Source organism: Temnothorax americanus, unplaced genomic scaffold (assembly GCF_048541705.1).
Source record: "Temnothorax americanus isolate GAGA-0224 unplaced genomic scaffold, ASM4854170v1 Scaffold124, whole genome shotgun sequence".
Classification (NCBI taxonomy): domain Eukaryota; kingdom Metazoa; phylum Arthropoda; class Insecta; order Hymenoptera; family Formicidae; genus Temnothorax; species Temnothorax americanus.
In genome coordinates this window covers 83,804-105,654 of record NW_027509258.1, presented here as the reverse complement: position 1 = coordinate 105,654, position 21,851 = coordinate 83,804, and the positions used below count along the sequence as shown (strand labels likewise).

The following is a 21,851-nucleotide window of genomic DNA, read 5'->3' as shown; positions in this document are numbered from 1 at the left end:
ATTTACGATAAGACGCACAATGACCTATTTCTCGATATGATTTCTCAAAATGGATATCTTACGTATCGCATAAAAGTTTAAAATATTAAAAATTGCGTTGCGTAAGATTCTGAAATATAGATTCAATGCATAATACCTTATGCAAAAAGTATATATAAAGAATAACAGCCTATATACAAAGAAATCCAGCACGTTTGCTTTCATATTATTTGAACGTATGTAACGTTACACGAACGGTTGTAAGACATTTTGAAAACGTTTCTGAACGATACGTGCTATGTACCCGTGGGAGAGTACAGTGCATATTACGAGATAAGGAATAAAAACAGATGTTCTTAGCGAAAATGATTAACGACTGAACTCTTGGAACACTATCATAATTAAATATGTTCTATTTGTTCCGGAATTATTGGGATTTCACGCTAAAGGAATCCACACGAGATTGCACGTATACGGGTAGATGTCGTAAAATTTTCGCTTCATCGGATTTTCCTTTTTTATTTATTCAAGCTGATACACGCTAACGCCGTAGGTTATTATTTATCTACAGTATATGTATATATAAGAGAGTGCAATTAACTGTTGCAGTCAGTCAGTCAGTCAGTGGGCTTTGAGTATCAATTCGAGCAACTCCCGAGTGATACCGATAAACATGAGGATCGCTACGACGGTGTGTCTTTTAGTTGCCTTTTGTACTGTAAGTTATTTCAAGAATAATCTAATCTCTCTAAAATGTCAAATACAATACTTTTGATGTTTTTCGAAGAATGTTCGTTCAAAGTTTCAAGATTTAATTTAAAAAATCATGAATCATCGAATTAAAAGAATTGGTCTTTCTCCAAAATTCATTTTGCCAAGTTCTATACAACACTCTTATCAACTTATAGCTGTGACGTCAAACGAGTATTGTATGAATTATGAATTTCTTGAAAATACTCAAGTTCATTAAAGAAAAAAAAACTTTATTTTAGGTCAATGCTAATCCTTTGGATCCACTTAGGACTGGTGTGCAAAGATCGAAAAAACAAGTGCAGGATATTATAGAACAGCTCGAGCGTCTTCAAAGTAACATCGCGCATGACACAATTTTCAAAATCAAAAATATTTGGATAGGACAAAGGCAAAGACTCAACGATTACAGCAATCCGACGATTGATGCGATACGTGTAAGTAATAAATTTGCGTATGATAATCGAGGTACAATAATTAATGTTTATGAAACGTGTCGAGTAAGTTTTCAAATCAGCTTTTTCGAATTTGTTTTTATTAGTTTTCATTCAAGTCTTCAATATTTATTCGAACAACACGATATATGTATGTATAATAAACAATAGTGTGTGTGTGTGTGTGTGAGTGTGTGCCACGTTTAATATAACACAACACAATTAACGTTATGTACGTCTTATGGAATAATACATTATTGGTTGGTATATTTAATCGTTAGAAAGAAGTGGAAGCCGCGAAGGCAGAGGGCAAGAATGCGCAGCCATGCTACGATACCGCTTCTAATAGTTTGAAAAACATTTGGGACCTAGCGTCAAACGATGCTCAACGACAATGCGTCGACACCGCTGAGAGCTCCATCAAGAGCGAGCTTGATTTTATCAACAACCTTATCACGGTAGATTTTTACGATAATTATCGCACACTTGGCTCTTCGCTGAGTGTTAATTAAAAAAAGGTATACGGCAAGAGTTCTATTTACGTCACTTTTCTCACAGACCGGACGTACGCTGATAATGGAATTGGACAGCATCTTCCCAAACTGCTTCAGCAATGACATTTTCCAAATGCAGAGATGCGTCGCCCTCAAGCTGTCGACAGCCAATATCGCCGTGAGAGACTTGCAGAACAAAGCAAATTCCGCCAAACTCATCGCCGAGTCAGCGTCTAATAATATATTTTTGCAGGGATATAATTGCCTGTATAATGTTTATTCGACCGCGATCTCGCAGATCACGGAGGTCAGATTGGCCGCTACCAAATGCCTTAAGGCTTTGTAAACTAAGTGCGTTGAGCCGAATGACCGTATTGACCGCGTGACTGACTCTTTTAAAAAAATTGCTTTCGAGAGGAATCGTTAATACATCGTTATGCCGGTTATGCCGATTATGCCCGAGATACCGCTGGTTAAAAAAAGACAGTTTCACGATTACTTTCATCTTATCTCTACCCGTTTATCGAATATCTGGTTCGTCAATATTCGTAAAAATTCGTAAATTCGTGAGATCGGTGCGAGCCAATAAACGAACTTATAAAAGTCGTCGCTCCTAATTTGAGTCGTCTACTTGTTAAAATCATTTAAAATAATTTTGGCATGCGAATCTTGCAAAATCCTGAATTGTGTTTCACAATCAATTGTGACGGTTGATTCGTAACGTACGATACAACGATATATACCTATTATAAGTTACTACGATATGTTCGATTTGATATCGAACTCGTATCAATTTCTGTTTCATCATGAATATCGATCACAATCAACAAGCGGCTTTAATTATTGGATATTCTATTAAGATATATCGCATAAGTATATCAGGCGAAATAAATCTAATCTGATTGACATTGACAATGACAATGACATTTTCAAGTGGAACGAATGAAATAGTTTAACGCGAGAGATAAGTTTATCTCTCTTTCTCTCAGATATCATACATGTACGATGCATATAAATATATAGCATCTAGTTTACATTCAATAAAGTATTTATGAGGATCTCTTAAGAGATTTACGATTATATTTTTCTTCTTCATATCAATACAGACATCTCTTAACTGTACATATCTATATGTATACATATATTTAAGATAAGATTTTGATCGTTCGATCGCATTGCGCGTACATTCAATTAAAGTGGTTACGATGATTTTGCGTGTAATTCTATTCGGCTGTCAGATGTAAATGTATTCAACATTTAATTTATTTCCAAAATTTTTTTATAGATATAATTAATATATTAGTTATTACATACTAATGTTTCACGAAAGATATATACGAGGCACTGCGCAGTCCGCCGCGCCGACTTGATTTTACGTCATGCTTTTTTCGTCGCCAATTCCATTTTCGCTCCATTTTAAGAAACATTCGCGATTTATTCTTGAATAAATTATATCTGATATATCTTGAATAAGGACGTACTTTCAGTTGTATTTGTATCATATCTATATACATTTTTATTAAGGGGCTTCCCTAGTGTGACAGAGGGCCCTAAAATGAATGATTTTTAAAAGGAAAACGACAAAGCCAGGTGATAAATAACTTTTCCCACATATTTTACTATATTTCAAGAGTGCATACACATTTTTTCAAAATTTTATATCTGTTAATTTTTTTGGAGCGCCCGCGCCGCGAAAAAACGTCTGCTAAAAAACGTCTGCTAAAAAAGACGAAAATAATAATACGCGCTATAATTTTTAAAATTTTCAATATTTTTTCATGATTCTGCTTCAGACGATAGCCACACTCAAGTAGATTAAGAGTCCTTTTGCTTTTTTGTTTCAGATAACTACAACGCGGCTGCACGCGTGGTCACCGTTTCTTCGCGGCGCTTCAAAAAAATGGCTGGCACGGGCTTTAATAATAACATAACGGATATAAAATTTTGAAAAAATTTGTATTATGCACTCTTGAAATTATAGTAAAATATGTGGGAAAAGTTGTTCGTCACGTGGGTTTGTCGTTTTCCTTTTAAAAATCATTCATTTTAGGCCCTGTCGCACTAGGGAAGCCCCTTAATAAAAAAAATTAAATAAATCTTTTTACGCTCGCGAAAGTCGAATCCAGCATGATTTATGATTTATCTTTATAAAAGCCGGATCTACGCCTACGTAACATAATATATGTATACATTGATGTAATATATATAATGAAACAAGCAAGTATAAAGAAACACGAATGAACAATTTACTTATTCAATAATACATTGTATAAACAACTTAATTAACTGCAAATGCAAAACTAGTTGTTCGCTCGCGTTTGTTCGCGTTTACTCGCTTAGCCTTGATGATGGAAAAAGACAAATAATATATTATCCTTAATTATTCCGCCAACTCATCCATATCTCAATTACCTACCGATGAAAATTTACTCGACCATCTAGCGGTATCACGTTGAACACTTCCGTGGTCCGTGGCGCAATTAGAGTCTACGTTATCATCTGCTGGAAGATGGGAGTCAGGGTCAGGAGTGCCGCTGTGCCGGCAGCCGGGCCGGAGTCGCGGCTGCGCGCGCGACCCGGACCGGACCGCCGGCGCCGCGGCGGCCGCGCTGACAGCTCGCTACTTTCACGTGCACACGTGCATCTACGCGCGCGCGCGAGCGAGCGAGCCTACACGACGGCGGATGGCCGTTGATACGTCATAAGAGTATAAGAGCCGCGAGCACGCTGTCGCACGGCTCAGAACGACTCAGAACTCAGAACGGCTCGGACTGTGTTTCGGAACAGCGCGCGTCACACGCATCGCGGATACATCTAGCTAGCGAGTGTGACGTTTCGCTTCAACGTTTCACCATCTGTCTCTCCGTCTTTCCGTTTGCCTTCCGCTCGCGTCTCTACGTACGTGGCAGCCGAGACACCTTGGTAATATGTGCGGTAAGTACACAACGTAACGATTTTTAGCACCGTCGCGTTGCCGCAGCCAGCCGTAGCTTTCACCACCGCCACCGCGCACCGCGCACCGGCCACCGGGTTGACGCCGGTCGACGCGGTCGATGTGCGACGAATTCGATTCGCTTGTTACACGCCTGACGCCCACTTATTACGTGACGCTACACGCGCACACGCGTGGATTTTGTCAGGCCACGCGCAAGTGTCGATGTCGAAGTCGAATCGCGTCGTTATCGCGTCCCAATTCGATTGCCGTCAACCGTGTGAAATTAAGCGACGAGATTACGCCCAGCTGTGTGGTATGTACACGGTACACGGTACACGTACATGTGCATATAGAGACCGAGACTCTTTGGCCGCGCCGCGCCGCGCCACGCCGGTATATATGTACTTGATAATCGAATTGCTCGTTGCGTGTGTGCTACGCACGAGCTACACACGAAAGAAGAAGAAAGATTTGTCTCTCTTTAACCTTCGGTTGGCAGCAGTCGGGAGTAAAAATTGTACGGACAATAATTAAATAGTCATAGTTACAATACAATACGTTATTATTATTTTTTGTTTTCTTATGAAAACGCTGATTGATTTTACACATTATTATTACTCCAATAGCATCTTATCGCTCAACATAAGATACTTTTAATTTTGCTATTATTTAGCACCGCGAGTGAAAGCATTTTGAAAATAATGCAGTGAATATATTTTACGTACTGATTAAAATACTGATTATCGCCAGTGCACATATTTGAACATGTATTCCTTTCTAATTATCCGTGTTCTGTGTTCCATTATCTTACCTATACTGCACGCGTCCACCAACGAGAGATCATGGTTGATCAAACGTAAATAACGATAGGGCACAGAGTCGCAACGAGGTGTTCGCGTTAAATTATTTTTATTTTTAATAGTGTTGGACAATATATCTATTAAAAATAAAAATAATTTAACGCGGACACCTCGTTGCGGCTCTGTGTCCTATACAGTTATTTACGTTTGATCAACCATGATCTCTCGTTGGACGGAGTATACGAGTCCTAGAATAGCAGAACCCCGCACACGTATTCAAATATATACATTGTATGTATTATTTATGGAACAAATAAATTTTATTAATCGTTTCTACGTTTCTGGGTTTGAATATGTTTTGGTTTTTACCGATATCATCGGTGATACGGATGAACGTAGTATTCGCTATATAACCGATCGCTGTCAGTCACGTATCGACGCTATTCATCGTTTTTTATGCGCTAATCCGATAAATGTATTATCCTCTTCTGCAAAACGATAAGAGAAAATATTACAACAATGATAACATTGATAACATTCGGTACCGGAAGTACGAGCTCGAATAAGGAAACACATACGTGTGCTGCCAAGAGAGCTTGTCAGCTTGTCACTTGTAAACACCGAGCGATAATGTGTTTTATTTTTAGACAAAATGTCAGTTGTAATTATGGAAATAGCAAACCGTACATGAACTTCAGCATACAGACATTTGTAAAAACTACATCATCTTTACATACATATATATATATATATAATAAGAGTTTCGTTAAAATTTTTATGCGTGTATATTATATATATTATGTAAAGGTATGTACATATATACGATCACATAAGATTGTTGATGTAATAATTTACTATATTTTACAAAATACATATCACTAATTTATAGCAAAATACCAGTTCGTAGTTCATAGACGATATCGATAACGTCGCACACGAAACTATGCAGTTGCAATGGATTTGACAACGTAAATTCTTCACGTCTTGCGATAGTTTTTGTTTTCAAACACGTTCACGAATTTTTACGACAGTTTACGTTACTTTTATTCGAAATTTCGGCGCGATCGGTCGAGATGGAGATGGCGTAACACGGAAGAGTCATTATACGAGATTACGAAAGGATTTGCGCAAGTCTCGCAGTTTCACAGAATCACATTTTCGATCCGCGATCCGCGATCCGCGATCGTGTCACCGATAGTCGACGAAAGCCTTTTTTAAATTAGATTTCTTCATAAGGAATCGTTCAGCGGATGTTAATCTTACCGGCATAATAGTGTCGGTAGTGAGTAAGTATTCGGTACGTATTATTTCTAAGATTGAACGTTGTTTGTCGAGTTTGAAATAGCTGATCACATAATTATGAAATTTTTCGAGTACGTGATGAATTAATTTGAATTGGACGAATAACGATTGATCGAAGCGCAGAGGACGTCGTCCGCGCCGTCGCGTCGTATTACTATGTGCGCTCGTAGGAACGTTGTTACAGCTACAGCATGCCATTCATTTTTCTCGTGGAATATATAATATTTATGTATGAGACATGAGACACGGCTTCCTCGGGCGTCGACCTATACGTTTCGATTGGTATTTATCAAATGGCTCAGCAAGGCTAAATCTTAATTCATTTGTGACGCGTAACAGTCATGTTATTGGATTACATCCTTTTCCGTTAAGACCAAGTTAGCGAAGGTATCTGTGTGTGGCGATTAACGATCGTGCTTATTAACGACCCGTTATTATCAATTTTTAGATTAAAAAAATTATCTCTTTTTTTTAAAGACGTGCCGCTTTCCAAATTCCAAAGATTATCGCAAGTGCTTTGTTCGACGATGACCTCTTTTTGAGCGTTGCGTACATCGAAATATTATTACGGCATTGCTGATTCGCCAACTAGCTACGTCTAATTAATGAAATCGATCGTATCTATATGTAAAATACGTACATGCAGAAACAAATCTTTCCGTAAGATCGAAATAAGATCGTTTCTCGATTTTCTCGCCGAGCTTGTGTTACAAGTATCAGCTTAAATTCTTCCACGCAAACTCTGAATTATTTCATAAATCTTGGAGTTTGGTGCCATAAAACGTTTGGGCGATTAATTTAAAGCTTGAGCTTGGAATTTGGAACGAGCTTGATAATTCGAGCACTTGAAAAATCTGTGCATATTTCACCATCGTCACCGTGCGTATCTTCAAGACGAAAGATCGACTTCAATAGGAAAATGATTTGAGCACGTTCTTGCGCTACAACTATACTCTTGTACCATGGCGTATGACTTGTAGTGGGGATACGTATATTGTAATTTTTGATACACGCGAAACGATGCCGACGACCGACGACACTCGGCGCTCGGCGCAGCGTCGAGTGAAAGTCGAGTCTCTTTTTCGCGGTGTGCGAACAACCTGGAGCAAAGCTGAGGCGAAAAGGTTGCAGCAACATAGCACGGGACAGTTACATATGACATTTAGACGCGACAGAGATATCCACCTTCGGATATACGCGACTCCTTTCTCTCCGATTCCCCGTTCCTGTTTGTTTGCCTCGCGAGATTTTATTACTGCTACGAATAAATTCAATTACGAGATATATTCTCGAGCGGGAAGTCTCAAGTATTAGAACATTTGGATTGTTATTGGATTTATTCTAATATATATCACGAGATATTCTTACTTTACTTTGTTATATATGTATATGTAATATTACATAAATATATAGTAATTTGTATATAATAATTAATATAATTTTTATGTGTAAATTTTTGCTATATTATATATAAGTTTTGTGTTTAACTGCTTGTGGAGTAACATTTAAATAGTAAATTAAAGACTAATAAAGAGTAATTAAAAGCGTATACCCGCGTGCGTGTTGTTTGCTCGTCAATCGAGTTTGCCGTGTGATTGCCATATAATTGCCGTTTATATGAAGAATATCGTGGTCAGTAGGTCGGAAGGCCAAGTTCGTCGTGCTAGATGACGCTATCACGATCATCCATCAACTGTCTGGAGTGTCTGGTCGTTCAACCGCGGTCTCGTTTGTGTACGTCGGTTGCATTTCGATTAGTGATGAAACAGTTAAATTTTGTGTTAAAAAAAAAACGCAACTTGTACTGCTTTTCCGTCCAAGATACAATTATTGCGCGTAATTGACTATGACTGCACGCGAAAAATGCTAGTTATTGACAATATGATACGGAAGGGGTATACCCCTCTAATGGAATTACTCGGAAAGAATACTGATGTCCAAGGGTGTATTCCTTGTCACGAGACTATCTCCAATCAATGTGTCCAATTATTCCCAAGCACGATCGTCATGTATGACATTGCTTCGATAGAGCAAAATGATAAAAGTCTCTCGAATTAATCGCTTTCAGCCTTTTAGCTTTCGGAAGAATACGGTATACCCGGAAATTTTCAAGTACTGCCGCGTTTTTATTCGATAAGCTTCTTTATCGCTAGACTTCTTATCAGCTTATCACCCGCGACATCAAACCGCTTTTACAGCTGATTTCCGCAAATAAAAAAAGGAAATTGCTAATAAACTCTTGCGATCACTTCGGATATTCGTATATCACACACAGCGGGAAGAACTTTCTTATCGTTCTCAGTATAATTCAAGTTTTGCTAAAGCTGATCGCGCAGTCTTCCTCTATAAAACGGGATGCGTGATCGATAAATAAAAATGCAGATACGGAACTTATCATCTTCTGTTTCATAAATAACGGTACAGAGTCTTGCAGCAGGTAATAGAGGTATGCGCGGTAGAGATATTTTTCAGAGAATGACGTGTCTTAACACATAGGTATTTTGCTTTTATTACTTAATATTGCGTGGCAAAAAGTATTTTAGTCCTTATCGCTAAAACTAATAAAGTTGCAAAGAAATAATATTCGATAAGCGCGTCAGTTATTAATATTACTTTTTTATCTTACTCTTATGTCAACGATATATATATTCGAGGATAACAGATGCATCGTTGTTTGTTCATATGATCGTGTTACGATACACATCGACATTTGCTTGTGTACTCGTAGTGTAATAGAACGTATCTGCATTTTCATTGCTGACGAGTGGCGATGCAGATATGCCGAATTGATAATTTTATTTCCGAGTTAATTACGATTTTGTGTGAAAGATGACGACTCTTTAATAAATAAGTAGATGTAATAAAGTTATAAAGAATTTGTCAATATCGCAATCGGCTGAATCGTGCTTATCTAGGTGGGAGGGGGAATTACAAAAATACCCATCGTGAAACTTTCGGAGTGAAATCAACCGAAGTAAAAGTGGGACAATCGCGAGTGCGTCCAAAATGAATATTAGATCTTTCCTGTATAAAAAGTGTGCTTGGATATCGCATTTCGTTTGCAATCATTCTCAGCCATGAATTAGTAATCCTACTTGGAAATGGGAGAGGTTCTTTGTGTGTGTGTGTGTGTGTGTGTGTGTGTGTGTGTGTGTGTGTGTGTGTGTGTGTGTGTGTGTCGGGTTCTAATATGAAATTTATTACGAGAGAAGTTTAAATTATGAAACTTTTTTTAATTCTCCAGTGGGCGCGTGAAGTGTATCTTAAACTTCCTTACAACATCTTGTAAAAAATGAGTGTTCTGGACTCATTTCAATACAGAACCGACTATTATCGGGGAAAAAAAGAAAAAAAAAGACATTTATTCAGTTAAAGTTTTAACTTGTTAATATACTTTGAGATATGTGCATCAATGAATAATATTAAACAAAAAACATTAATCGATTTAATATTTATAGCATAAATAATGTATATAAGGTGTAATTTACACCCTTTTACGTTTCAAATTTTCACGCGCTCACCGGAGAGTTAAATACTATATCGACATCGTGGATGGCAAATTTTATGTAAAATCTGTTATGTTTCACTGGAATTACATACAATGAGACAAAATATATATTTATGAAATTGTACGCTATTGTCCTTGACTTGTATGTAATTGATTCGTATGTAATTCCATCTGATTAACATCGGGAGGCTATGAATTGTTGTAGCACATCGATAATGCTATCGGATATCTATCTGTGTACATTGAAACAATAGCAGAATAGTTTTGTGAAAAGAATACGTTGAAACTACTCGCTTAAATCAATATATTCCAGTCGTATCGCGCAGTCTAATTGTAAAACGTGGTTCGTTCTGTTAATAAAAATTAAATTACTGGCCGATAAGATTAGAGAAACTTTGTTCTACTAGGTAGTATATATCCGCGTTTTGCGAGTAAAATTATGTTGGTTCCGCTGGATATTTTATTATTATTACTCGATTAAAATCGATAAACACCAAATTAGAAGTTTTAATTTCGGAAATATCACTGATTGATAATTTATTGAACACGTAAAATTTTATAAAGTGATCACATTGCACACAGAAGAATTCCTCTCTCCCTCTCTTCCTTTTTCTTTCTCTGTTACAAATAAGAACAAATAAAATTGATTTCTGATTCTGATTAAAAATCGAAAATAAATCAAATTGAATTGAGCCAAACAAGATGCAAGGTTTGGAGAATCTTTGGTTTAGGATAAACCAAACACGATTTCTATTCTTATTCGGAGTTCGACGGTGTATACGTATAAAGACGCGGTTGCTCCGCGATAATGTGGCGATAACCGCGACTTGATGACCGAATCTTTCGTTTAGCCTCACGCGCATGAACTTTCCCTTTCACCGGCGCGCTTATATCTCGAATTACCTGTTCTCTCTCGTCATTAGGCCAACCGGGATCTCCGGCCTTCCCCGTTCCTCGCAAACGTTCACGGGCATTTTGTTTTGCATTTTGCATTTTTGTAACGTCCCATAATAACGTCCGGCGTCGTCGATGAATGATGTCCGATAATGGCATACATTTAATGTTTTTAATTTCTATACTAAACTTATAACTGATATTTTACTTTTATCTTGATCTAAATATTCTAAATTATATGCCAACTTCACATTTTAATAACTAACTAAAATCATATTAGCATGATGCTATAATTATTATATGTGTGTATGATTCTAATATTATATAATAATAAACTTTGAAAGATTTTCTTAATATTATTTCAATTGTAATATTAATATATTAATATACATATCTATACATATAACAAAGCTGCAATATTTGAAAAATTTTTTCAATATAAAAAAAATCACAAAGATTGTTTTCTTTTTTTAATAACAGAAAAAGAAAGGAAACTGGAATTCCCCTACATTTTTGTGATTAGTCATTTCCCAAGTGTCAAGCTATATAGTTTGTGTTTTTGGATATCTGAAACTAGCATGTTAAATATAAAAAAGAATAAAACGAAAGTTTTCGTTGCGATGTTTCTCAATCTTTTTGCGTTCCCGTTAAATCAAATTGTTTTTCATCTTTTTGCGTTCTCTCACGAATGCGATCTTCGGGATCAAGAGGCGGTGCAGAGATCAATGAAATTAAGAGATGGTCTGTTGTCGCCTATCATAAATGTTTTTAGTTTTCTTCAATCGATCGGAATACATTTTGCAGAAAAGTCATAGGAAAACGAACTTATAGTTGTATTTTAAAATAAATAGTATACAAGAAGAAATAAAATTAGAGACACATTCGCACCAGGTGACAGGCCATCTCTTCATTCCACTGAGCACCGCCTCTCGATTCCGAAGGTCGTGAGAGATCGCGAAAAGAGAAATTCGAGATTATTTGGAAAATAAAAAAAATAAAAAAAATATAAAGGAATTAATATAATGTATGATAAAATATAATATACGTAAATATCAATATACTTAATATAAATATTAATATAATAAGTAGATATATTAATATAATAAAAGATATGTGATTAATCAATAGATCTAAATTAAATATGTCAAGTAAATGCATATGAATGCTTATTGGAGCAAAGATACAGAAAACTTGCACGATGCGATAAAATAATACAGATAAAATCGTATTGAGAGAGAAATAGAGAGGAACGGGGAGGGAAGAGCGAGAGAGACAAACGTAGCTAAATTAAAAAGAAAAAATTGAATTATAGATATTAAAAAAACTTCTATCATATCGTCATATCGTTAGTTATATCTAATTATGTCAATTAACACAAACACGTAAATTTCATGGTCGTCCAATACGTTAGACATTATGCGATACATGAAGATTAATAATAAATGATTCGCATAGCATTAATGGAAGATCTGTCAATGATAATTCAATCCAATTGTGTTTTTGAATTCCCAGGAATTTTCGCTTATCTAAACTACTTGACGCCGAAGAGCAGAAAGGAGATCTTGGAGCTGTTGGTCGTTGGCCTGAAGAGATTAGAATATCGCGGATATGATTCTGCAGGTAAGTCGATATTTCTAATCTCGAAATTCTCTTTCCGCTCATGTAAACAATGCCGTGCGTTGAAAGCATTATTTCGCGATAAAAAGACGGAGAGAAAAATAAGGCAACAACGAAAAGCAACGACTATTCAGTTTAATAACTATACCTTATACTAGAAAAATGCAAGATATTTAAGAAAAATTCATAAAATATCTGAAGCTGGTCGAAGATTAATCTTTCTCACGGTTTTTCGCTTTATATATATTAATTATATTATGAGGAAAACATGCAATTGCGTAAAATTCTTGCGTTATGCACTTTTTCAATAGATAAATACTTGCAGTTTTGAATGTCGTGTCAGAGAGAGAGAGAGAGAGAGAGAAGGTCCTTGAATATCCACCGTGGTAAAAGGATAGAATTTCTGCCGTCCAAGTTATTAGATTCCACCTGCATCCCATTCGGCCACTCTATTTCTTTCCATTCGTTTTCATTTTAATTCGCGATGCGATGGTTCGAAGAAAAAGAGAAAGGAAGAGAGCTTCTCGGCGAATAAATAAAAGAGGCGACGCATCTGCAGCGTATTGGTTCATAGGAATTCTTTCACACAGTGTCCTTTTTGCAGGCGTCGCCCTCGACAGTGCGGATGGCAAGGACATTTCGATTATTAAGAAGCAGGGAAAGGTCAAGGCTCTCGAAGAGGAGATATTTTGTCGTAAGTGCCGACTGAAGTTTTCAGACTTGCGGTATCTACCACTTGGCGCGTTTCTTGCGCGTCGCGCGACCACTTTTGTCGTTTTCGCATAAAAAGAAATACTCGAAGGTCCTGTCATTCGTCGTCATGTAAAAAATCAACGATGTTTATTCGTAGGCACCAATCTTGACTTCGAGTCGGGAACTCAATGCCACGTCGGCATCGCTCACACGCGATGGGCGACCCACGGTGTTCCATCGGAGGTAAATGCCCATCCTCAGCGTTCTGACAACGAGCACGCCTTCGTCGTTGTTCATAATGGTAATGCTCGTAATATTGTATATGTGCGCGTCCCGTTCCGAAATCTTTCTTTCGATTCTTTCTGTACGATTGTCTTGAATGCAGGTATCGTGACGAATTACAAGGAAGTTAAAACTCTGCTGCAACAGAGAGGATACGTATTCGAAAGCGATACCGATACTGAAGTTATCGCTAAATTGATTCACCATCTCTGGGTACAGCATCCCGTGTATTCATTCCGTGAGCTCGTCGAGCAGGTTGTTCAGCAATTGGTAAGAATTATTAATTAATTAATATATCGGAGGAAGGAGATGAATCAAAAGCCCTTTTCTTCGTAGGAAAATATAATATCTCGTTAATGGAAAATGCTTTAATGAAAAATGCTCTATAATTATTTCGCTATTTTCTTTTATCAAGAGGTTCAAAATAATAAATCCAATGTAAGATTACAACGAAAAAAAATTATTATTATTTTAGGAAGGGGCTTTCGCGCTATGCTTCAAAAGCAAGTATTTCCCAGGCGAGTGCGTAGCTACGAGGCGAGGATCGCCGCTTCTCGTTGGTATCAAGACGAAAACGAGACTAGCTACTGATCACGTGCCTATTCTATACGGAAAAGGTAAGTCTGATTATTGCAGATCGATCCAATTTCGATCTACGCCACGAGAAATCAGGGGATTATTCCTAATGTCAAACGATAAGTATCGAGATCGTAATAAAACTGTCGATCCAGCATCGACTGGTATTTATCAATATAAATTGTTTTAATATCTCGAGAGGCAAAGAGCGTTAGGTACGCGTCTTCACGATAATTAATCAGCGGAGACGCACGAAGAGACGTTTGTATTATATTGCTCTAGGATCTCTTTTATCTTCATCTATCCAATCCTACCTGCAGTGTCAATTGTCAGTGTCGACATAATTCCACGTTCGAGAGAAAGGCGACCGATACCTATAACTGATAACTATAACTAACATAAGCATGCGCGCTTTTCCCCATTAATTCAAACCACAAGTCGATATGGAGATCAACACGCTCGTGCGACTAAACTATATATCTGGCTTCATTATTTATGTTATCACATACATCTCGTACTTAAATATTATATCGCATACTGCAACCGATCGAATGCATTATATCAGCGTTAATTTTTTGCGCTATGTTCATTGAGATAACGTTTATCAGAGAGACATCGCTGCATATGCTTGCGATTGTATTATAGAGTATCACGCGTATTCAATTGTACAAAAAAATTTCTCGAGAGACTATATATATATATATATATATATATTATTAAATATTAATTAAAAATATAATAATAGATATAGTTAAATAGAAATCAATTAATATATTTACTTTTATGCTTGCAATATTTTTTTTGCTCCTTTTTGTCATCTTGCCTATAGGTATCGTAATTGTTAAAGAGTTTGAGTAGGTGCATGATTGTTAATTCAAGTACTTGTTGTCTGTTTCTCTAGACTTTGGCAAATTGCATTGCATATATAAGCTCTATTTTCGTACGAGTTTAATGTGGATTATTATGTGTTTCTTTTGCATGAACACCTTGCGGTTATGTTCTACAACTTTTCACGCCGTCAGACGATCTTCAATGCGCAATAAACAAAGGTATAATATACATTCTATCGTACTAAATTTATTTAGATTCCCGTCTTTGGCACTGAATCTCTCGCTGTAACGAGAGCATAAGAATACGAAACAAACGGCTTCGTAACACGATATCTATATGTGATTAATCGAAATGTTTCTTGTCGATATGCATATCGCATTGATCCATTCGATTTTCGATTTTTATTATGAACAATCGGCAAATTATGCACTGTCGAGCATGCATTATTCTATTCCTGTCGCACGATCCAGTGATTGAGGAATGCCTAAATCGGTATGATTCTTACGTAGAATTGTCTTTTGTGAAAATTTCTTGTTAACATCGCCGATCTCGACGGTCGCATTCGAGATCGCGTTTTCAGTTTCTTATCATTCGCGGGCTGTTATCCACACAATGTTCGTTCTCTCGCTTTAACACAGTAACACATGCTCTCATTCGCTCGCTAATTGGCATATTTCTATTCTTATTCCAAATAAATCATTTTGTAACGCAAACCTGCTTACAAGACGAGACTTTTATAATTTTTTTCTTACAAATCCACGAACGCTATCATGATAGCGCATAGCACTAATTTTTTTTCAAGCGGCTTTAGGAGCGCAAGTTTTGGCATTAAAAGTAAGACACCTGGTACGTATATTTTTAAAATTAATAGACCGAAATAAATGAATTTTAACGATTGCGATGAAGTATGTTGAGGATTATATAAGATTTTATTGCTCACCGAGTGCTAACATATAATAGTGCAATGAGTTTTATCTAATTGTTAAACATAAAAATCTAAGGGATTAACGAGTAATCCCTTGACAGAAGACGTTAGTCTTAACAATGCAAACGGTAAACCGTAAAACGAATAAATTTTACACTTACAAGAACCTGCGGCTTTTACACGATGTGTAAATTGGGGAAAGTTTAAAAAAAAAAAACATACAACACGAAGAAAATTAAGATCTCGCGTCTTATACATGTACATGTATATAATAAAAATTAATGTCGAGTATTTTTGTATTTCTAAGATAATGTCTAAATATAAGACTTTTTTAGATAAAAAAATAAAATAATTTATCTAAAATAATTTTTTTTTTTAAATAATCTTTAACGATAGATATTAGAAGAAATTAGAAGAAAATTTAATACGTATTATTTTTCAAATAAATTAACGCTCGTCACGCGCTTGATTCGCTCTTTGTACCGCACACCGCACACAGCAATCAGCACTCATTCGTTCCATTAAATTTATATTTGCCGTTATATCGATCATTATGCTGTTACCGTTGTGGCATTATTTGTGCGCTAATTGTTTTTGTTTTCTTTCTCGTTTTCCTCCTTCCCGCGTCCCAATATGTGCAGAAGGTGAAGCACCGTCTCAAGGTAATACTTTACATCAAGTTTAAACTTCTTTCCGCTTGTTCTCTATGCCCGATTAACTGTTTCGGTGACGGGTGATTTGCTCGTTGTAAATAAATGTAATCAGTTATTTTTAACTACAAGCGCTTGGCCGTCTTTCTGACTTTTATGGATAAAAACGATGGATGGGTGGATGGATGGATAGATAGATGCGATGGACGGTATATCGCGCTACGCTTTCCGTACGTATACTACCTATAACATTTCCTATATAATGTGTATATAATTTACAAGTTATTCCCACTTTCCGCTTATAACAAGTTTTGCCTATCCAATGTTCGATTAATGTAGATGAGGAATATATAACATACTCTCGGGATATACATATAGTTAATACTATATAGTTATCGCTAGCGAATAATTGTCGCTATACCATGCCTACTACTCGATAAAAATATGTATATATTCCGTTAAGTGTTGTTGATCGTGTGCCTTGATCGTCGTTGGTGTCGTTACCGTTATCGAATACATCATGGCATTATTTTTATTCGTTTTGTTGTCGAGGTGATATCATTCTCATTGTCTCGCAGCGAGCTAATTAACATATTTGGATATTATTAATATTAATATTCCTCAAGATTGCGAGATATGTGTGAGTGAATATCTAAATACGCAATACAATAGTCGCTATTTTTGCTGTTCGTATTCAAAATATATGTATTCGTTACATTATGATATTATATTGCGCCAAACTGGTGTGGGGCTTAGAAGAAAACAAGCAGATAACTCAATACTCTTATTTTCTCTACTGCATAGCCATATCGATTTATGACATCAAAAACGAGAAATAACGTGAAATCTTTTCTTGCTCTATGCCGAAGTAAATTAGATTTTTTTTTATCACCAAAGTTCTCTTTGTTACCTCGTATTAGCAAATAAACGTATAATTCAATCTGCATGCGTTCTACACTTCTTAACGAAAATAGATCTTGTAACAGTTAATCAAAATTTAGAGCTAGTAATTCACGATAAACTTGTAATTTACAGCTGTTAATTTATGAATTGAAAAAAGAGTTTTTGGGTATGTCCTATCTGTCTACACTATCGAATGAGCGTACTCTCTCTAGCAATAGTAGCATGCAAAAAAAAACTAATTTATTTCAATAAAATGTAAGAAAGTTTAAATGATTTCTCGCTTTTGGCATCATAATTCAATGTAGCTACAATAAGAAAACGGAAACTATAATATAAATTTAGCACAACTGTAACAATATAATTGAGAGAAATTAATAATTAACCATTTTTATCTTAAACATTTTAGATATCAACTTTGATTTTTTTTATCACTAACACAACTTCGGTGCAAAATAAACAAGTACTATTCGCAATAATACGTGCAATAATAAATTTTACATGTATAATATGTTATGTACATATAATATATATATACAAAAATATGATATATATATATATATATATATATATATATTATTAAGGTGCGCGTCCACCTGCGAGTAAGAACTCTCGAGAGCAAAAAGAGAGAAAGAGAAAGAGACTCTCGAGAGTATATCTCTCTCTCTCTCTTTCTTTTTGCTCTCGAGAGTTCTTACTCGCAGGTGGAGACGCACCATTAGTATTGCAATGTAGATGGTTTTTTATCATACTCTATTGTTTGCTACATGTATATGTTTGCTTTACTCTTATTATCCCGAGAAGTTTTTAAATAAAATGGAGAGTTCTGCAGTGGAATCTTATTTTCCATTGTTTGTACGATATTTTTCCCACGTATTCTAAAAGAATTTCAAGTTGCAAAATTATAATATTTTACTTAAAAAATAGACTTTTTTAATATCTTTGTAAAATAAAACAACGGTTCAATCTCTGCGTAGATCATCGTCCGCACGGCAGAAATCCAGAACTTCCGGTGATTCCGCGCAGCGAGAGTACATCCGAGTTTCAACCTCTTGAGGATAAGGAGGTCGAATATTTCTTCGCTTCCGATGCGAGTGCCATAATCGAGCACACGAATCGCGTGATATTCTTAGAGGTGTGAATCGACCGTTGCACGTTTAACCGAATTTTAGGCGAGATCGCAAAAAGTTATCTCACGCGTTATGTCGATAGGATGACGATGTGGCAGCCGTTAAAGAAGGCGCGCTGAGTATTCATCGTCTTCGTCGTTGCATGGATGATCCTCACGCTCGCGAAATCACGACACTGAAGATGGAGATCCAGCAGATCATGAAAGGCAATTACGATTACTTCATGCAGAAGGAGATTTTCGAGCAGCCAGAGTCGGTGGTGAACACTATGAGGGGACGCTTGAATTTTCAAGACAACTCAGTCACCTTAGGCGGAATTAAAGTAACTCTTGCATATAATTTTTCGAAAGTGTTTTCGGAGAAAAGAATCTGGTAAAAATTGGAAAAAAAATATATAATATAAATACTTTTTCAGGATTACATTCCCGAGATCAAAAGATGCAGACGTCTCATGCTAATCGGATGCGGTACGAGCTATCATTCGGCCATAGCTACGCGGCAGCTTCTCGAGGAACTGACAGAATTGCCAGTAATGGTTGAGCTCGCGTCCGATTTTTTGGATCGTAATACGCCAGTTTTTCGAGACGACGTCTGCTTTTTCATTTCTCAATCGGGTAAGGCTTCGCGAAACGATTAACGCAGAAGCGGATAAGAAAATTCAAGTAAAAATATCGCAAATAATGCCGTTTTAACGCGATAAAAATTATTGGATTGCGATTGAGTTATCGTATTCGTAATAACAGGTGAGACAGCTGACACGTTAATGGCGTTGCGTTATTGCAAAAGTCGCGGAGCTCTTATCGTGGGTATAACTAACACGGTCGGCAGTAGTATCTGTCGCGAATCTCATTGCGGCGTGCATATCAACGCCGGTCCCGAGATCGGTGTAGCGAGCACCAAGGCTTACACCTCGCAATTCATCTCTCTCGTGATGTTCGCACTGGTAATGAGCGAGGACAGAATCTCTCTTCGCGCGAGACGCTTACAGGTACGTTCACCTGGAGTTTAACGTTTAACATTTTATATATATTTTACGCGTGTTTTATTTATTATTATTATTTTTTTAATAAAGTGTGATTAAATCTTACGCATATTTTCCAGATTATCAAAGGCTTGAAAAATCTCGACAATCTCATTCGCGAAGTATTGAAGCTTGACGATAAAGTTAAGGAACTAGCCAAGTCTTTGTTTCAACACAAGTCCTTGTTGATCATGGGGCGCGGATACAATTTCGCTACGTGCATGGAAGGTGCGCTCGTAAGTATGCGAGAAGAGAGAAGCGATAATAAGTTACTACGCGCGACCACGTCTAACTCGTAACGCACTTAAACTTATTTGCAGAAAGTAAAAGAATTGACATACATGCACAGCGAGGGAATTATGGCCGGTGAATTGAAACACGGCCCTTTAGCTCTCGTTGACGATTCCATGCCGGTAATTATGATCGTGATGAGAGATCCAGTTTACGTGGTAAGTTTAATTAAGCAAATTTCAATATCCGTGCTACGCTCATGGGTACATTATTTGTACGTTATACGGGACGAATTTAAAAGAGATGTAAAAATGTAGCATATATATACATATCGGATAACTTATTTTGCAGAAATGCATGAATGCACTTCAACAAGTTACCGCGCGAGACGGTAAGCCTATCGTTATCTGCGAGGAAGGGGACGAGGAAACGAAGGCTTTTGCCGATAGGGCTCTCGAGATACCTAAAACTGTCGATTGCCTACAAGGAATTCTCACCGTTATTCCCATGCAGTTATTGTCTTTCCATATCGCGGTTTTGCGCGGCTGCAACGTCGATTGTCCGAGAAACTTGGCCAAGTCGGTCACGGTTGAGTAAAAATCGAACGGATTGTATAATAAGCGCGGGAACGAAAACAAGCCCGGCGTCAGAGAGGACGTTTCTTTCTCAAGTTTTTAAATCTCATTAAACTCGTTTAGCTGCTCGTGTTGCCCGCTCGTGATTTAAATTTAAGCGATGACGCCTGATACGCGATCTTATCAAATGCAAGAAGATTATACAAGAGAAAAATAATCACCGATATATATGCGCACGTTGCCAAGTCCTTTTTGAGGGAGAGATGGCAACGCGACCTAAGATTCGTTCACGTATTTTTCGCAACAGATATTATGCGTTGCGCAACATTGATCAACGCAAACGTTTCTCTTTCACGAAGAATAACACGAGAAAAAAATTCCCAAATTTACACGATTCCAATATTTTCAATGCATTTAACGTCGATATTTTAATTCGCGTAACGTACAGTCAAGTTTTAAATATAATAACCATCGAGATTAAGCGATGCTTTTGATTCGATAGATATAAGATATACCGCGATACAGCACGATTTTTTCGTCGATCGAGTTAAAATTAAGATGACGATAGAAATTTTCGTACGCGATAGCGATTATACGGTGGATAATACGTGCGAAATGATAATATAATTATATCAAGCATATTACGCATAAGTATGCGTATATGCGTGCGGTAAATACGACAGATATGTCCAAACGGCATTTTTCCGGTAACTTTGTCTTCTTTGTACAAGAAGCTACACATTCGAGAGACGATACGGAGATTGCTATCTCGTTTGATATTTGGACGGCAATCGTATCGTACGCAGATGTGCAACAGCAATTTTCCAAGACCTGTATCTTTTTGATAAATCTATGTCATAATTCTTTGTACAATATTAATCAAAGAATATATAATTACAACTTGATTTATATCTACGGTGCAACACGTACTCACCTCACCGCGCCGCGCGCCGTTGCCCGCGGCCCGAGGCCTCCCAGTCCCAGACCCCCTCCCTCCTCCTCTCTCGATCTTCCTTCGTCGGTCCGTCGTCGCCGCGCTGGACCACGGAACATCTTACGTAACGCAATACGGCGACTTTACGCTGGATGCTCCGCGGTTTTACAGCGGTCTTACGCCAAGCTATGCGGGATGCATTTCGTGTGCGATGCCGATGGCCCCGCGTTCGGCAACTTTCGATCATCCGAAAGAATGTAATCGAACGTGATAAACCTGCTCAATATCCGCGTACGTATGTAATCGTAAAGTCCGCGAAGCACATGTATCAAGGCTGTTTACGCGCATGTTATTGCGTAGTCGGACGTCGGAGCGCAACCGATGGTCCAA

General features: G+C 37.1%; 3 protein-coding genes across 8 annotated transcripts in view; all 3 read left to right on the top strand.

The window, feature by feature from the left end:
• Positions 1 to 588: 588 nt before the first annotated feature.
• LOC143893645 (uncharacterized) lies at positions 589 to 2,723 on the top strand. Its single transcript, XM_077399249.1, has 4 exons — positions 589 to 697; positions 972 to 1,166; positions 1,445 to 1,621; positions 1,722 to 2,723. The coding sequence occupies exons 1-4, from the start codon at positions 653 to 655 to the stop codon at positions 2,001 to 2,003; spliced, it is 699 nt and encodes a 232-aa protein (XP_077255375.1). The 5' UTR covers positions 589 to 652; the 3' UTR covers positions 2,004 to 2,723.
• Positions 2,724 to 4,324: 1,601 nt separating this feature from the next.
• Positions 4,325 to 21,432, top strand: Gfat2 (glucosamine-fructose-6-phosphate aminotransferase 2). 6 transcript variants are annotated; one of them, XM_077399235.1, is made up of 15 exons: positions 4,325 to 4,591; positions 12,609 to 12,716; positions 13,318 to 13,407; positions 13,564 to 13,707; positions 13,792 to 13,958; positions 14,164 to 14,305; positions 15,287 to 15,313; positions 16,662 to 16,682; positions 18,548 to 18,705; positions 18,783 to 19,022; positions 19,116 to 19,314; positions 19,444 to 19,688; positions 19,802 to 19,957; positions 20,042 to 20,170; positions 20,304 to 21,432. In XM_077399235.1, exons 1-15 carry the CDS (start codon positions 4,585 to 4,587, stop codon positions 20,547 to 20,549), a joined length of 2,079 nt encoding a protein of 692 aa, XP_077255361.1. In that variant the 5' UTR covers positions 4,325 to 4,584; the 3' UTR covers positions 20,550 to 21,432. The 6 variants fall into 6 exon arrangements, with proteins under 6 accessions (XP_077255361.1, XP_077255357.1, XP_077255359.1 ...); XM_077399231.1 differs by lacking the exon at positions 4,325 to 4,591 and adding an exon at positions 4,768 to 4,905; XM_077399233.1 differs by lacking the exons at positions 4,325 to 4,591; positions 15,287 to 15,313 and adding an exon at positions 4,768 to 4,905.
• Positions 21,213 to 21,851, top strand: part of LOC143893632 (calcium/calmodulin-dependent protein kinase type II alpha chain-like) — a 77,220-nt gene continuing 76,581 nt past the window's right edge. Inside the window, exon 1 of the mRNA XM_077399202.1 lies at positions 21,213 to 21,360. Within this exon, the coding sequence (XP_077255328.1) occupies positions 21,213 to 21,360 (148 nt within the window). The remainder of the gene's footprint in view (positions 21,361 to 21,851) is intronic.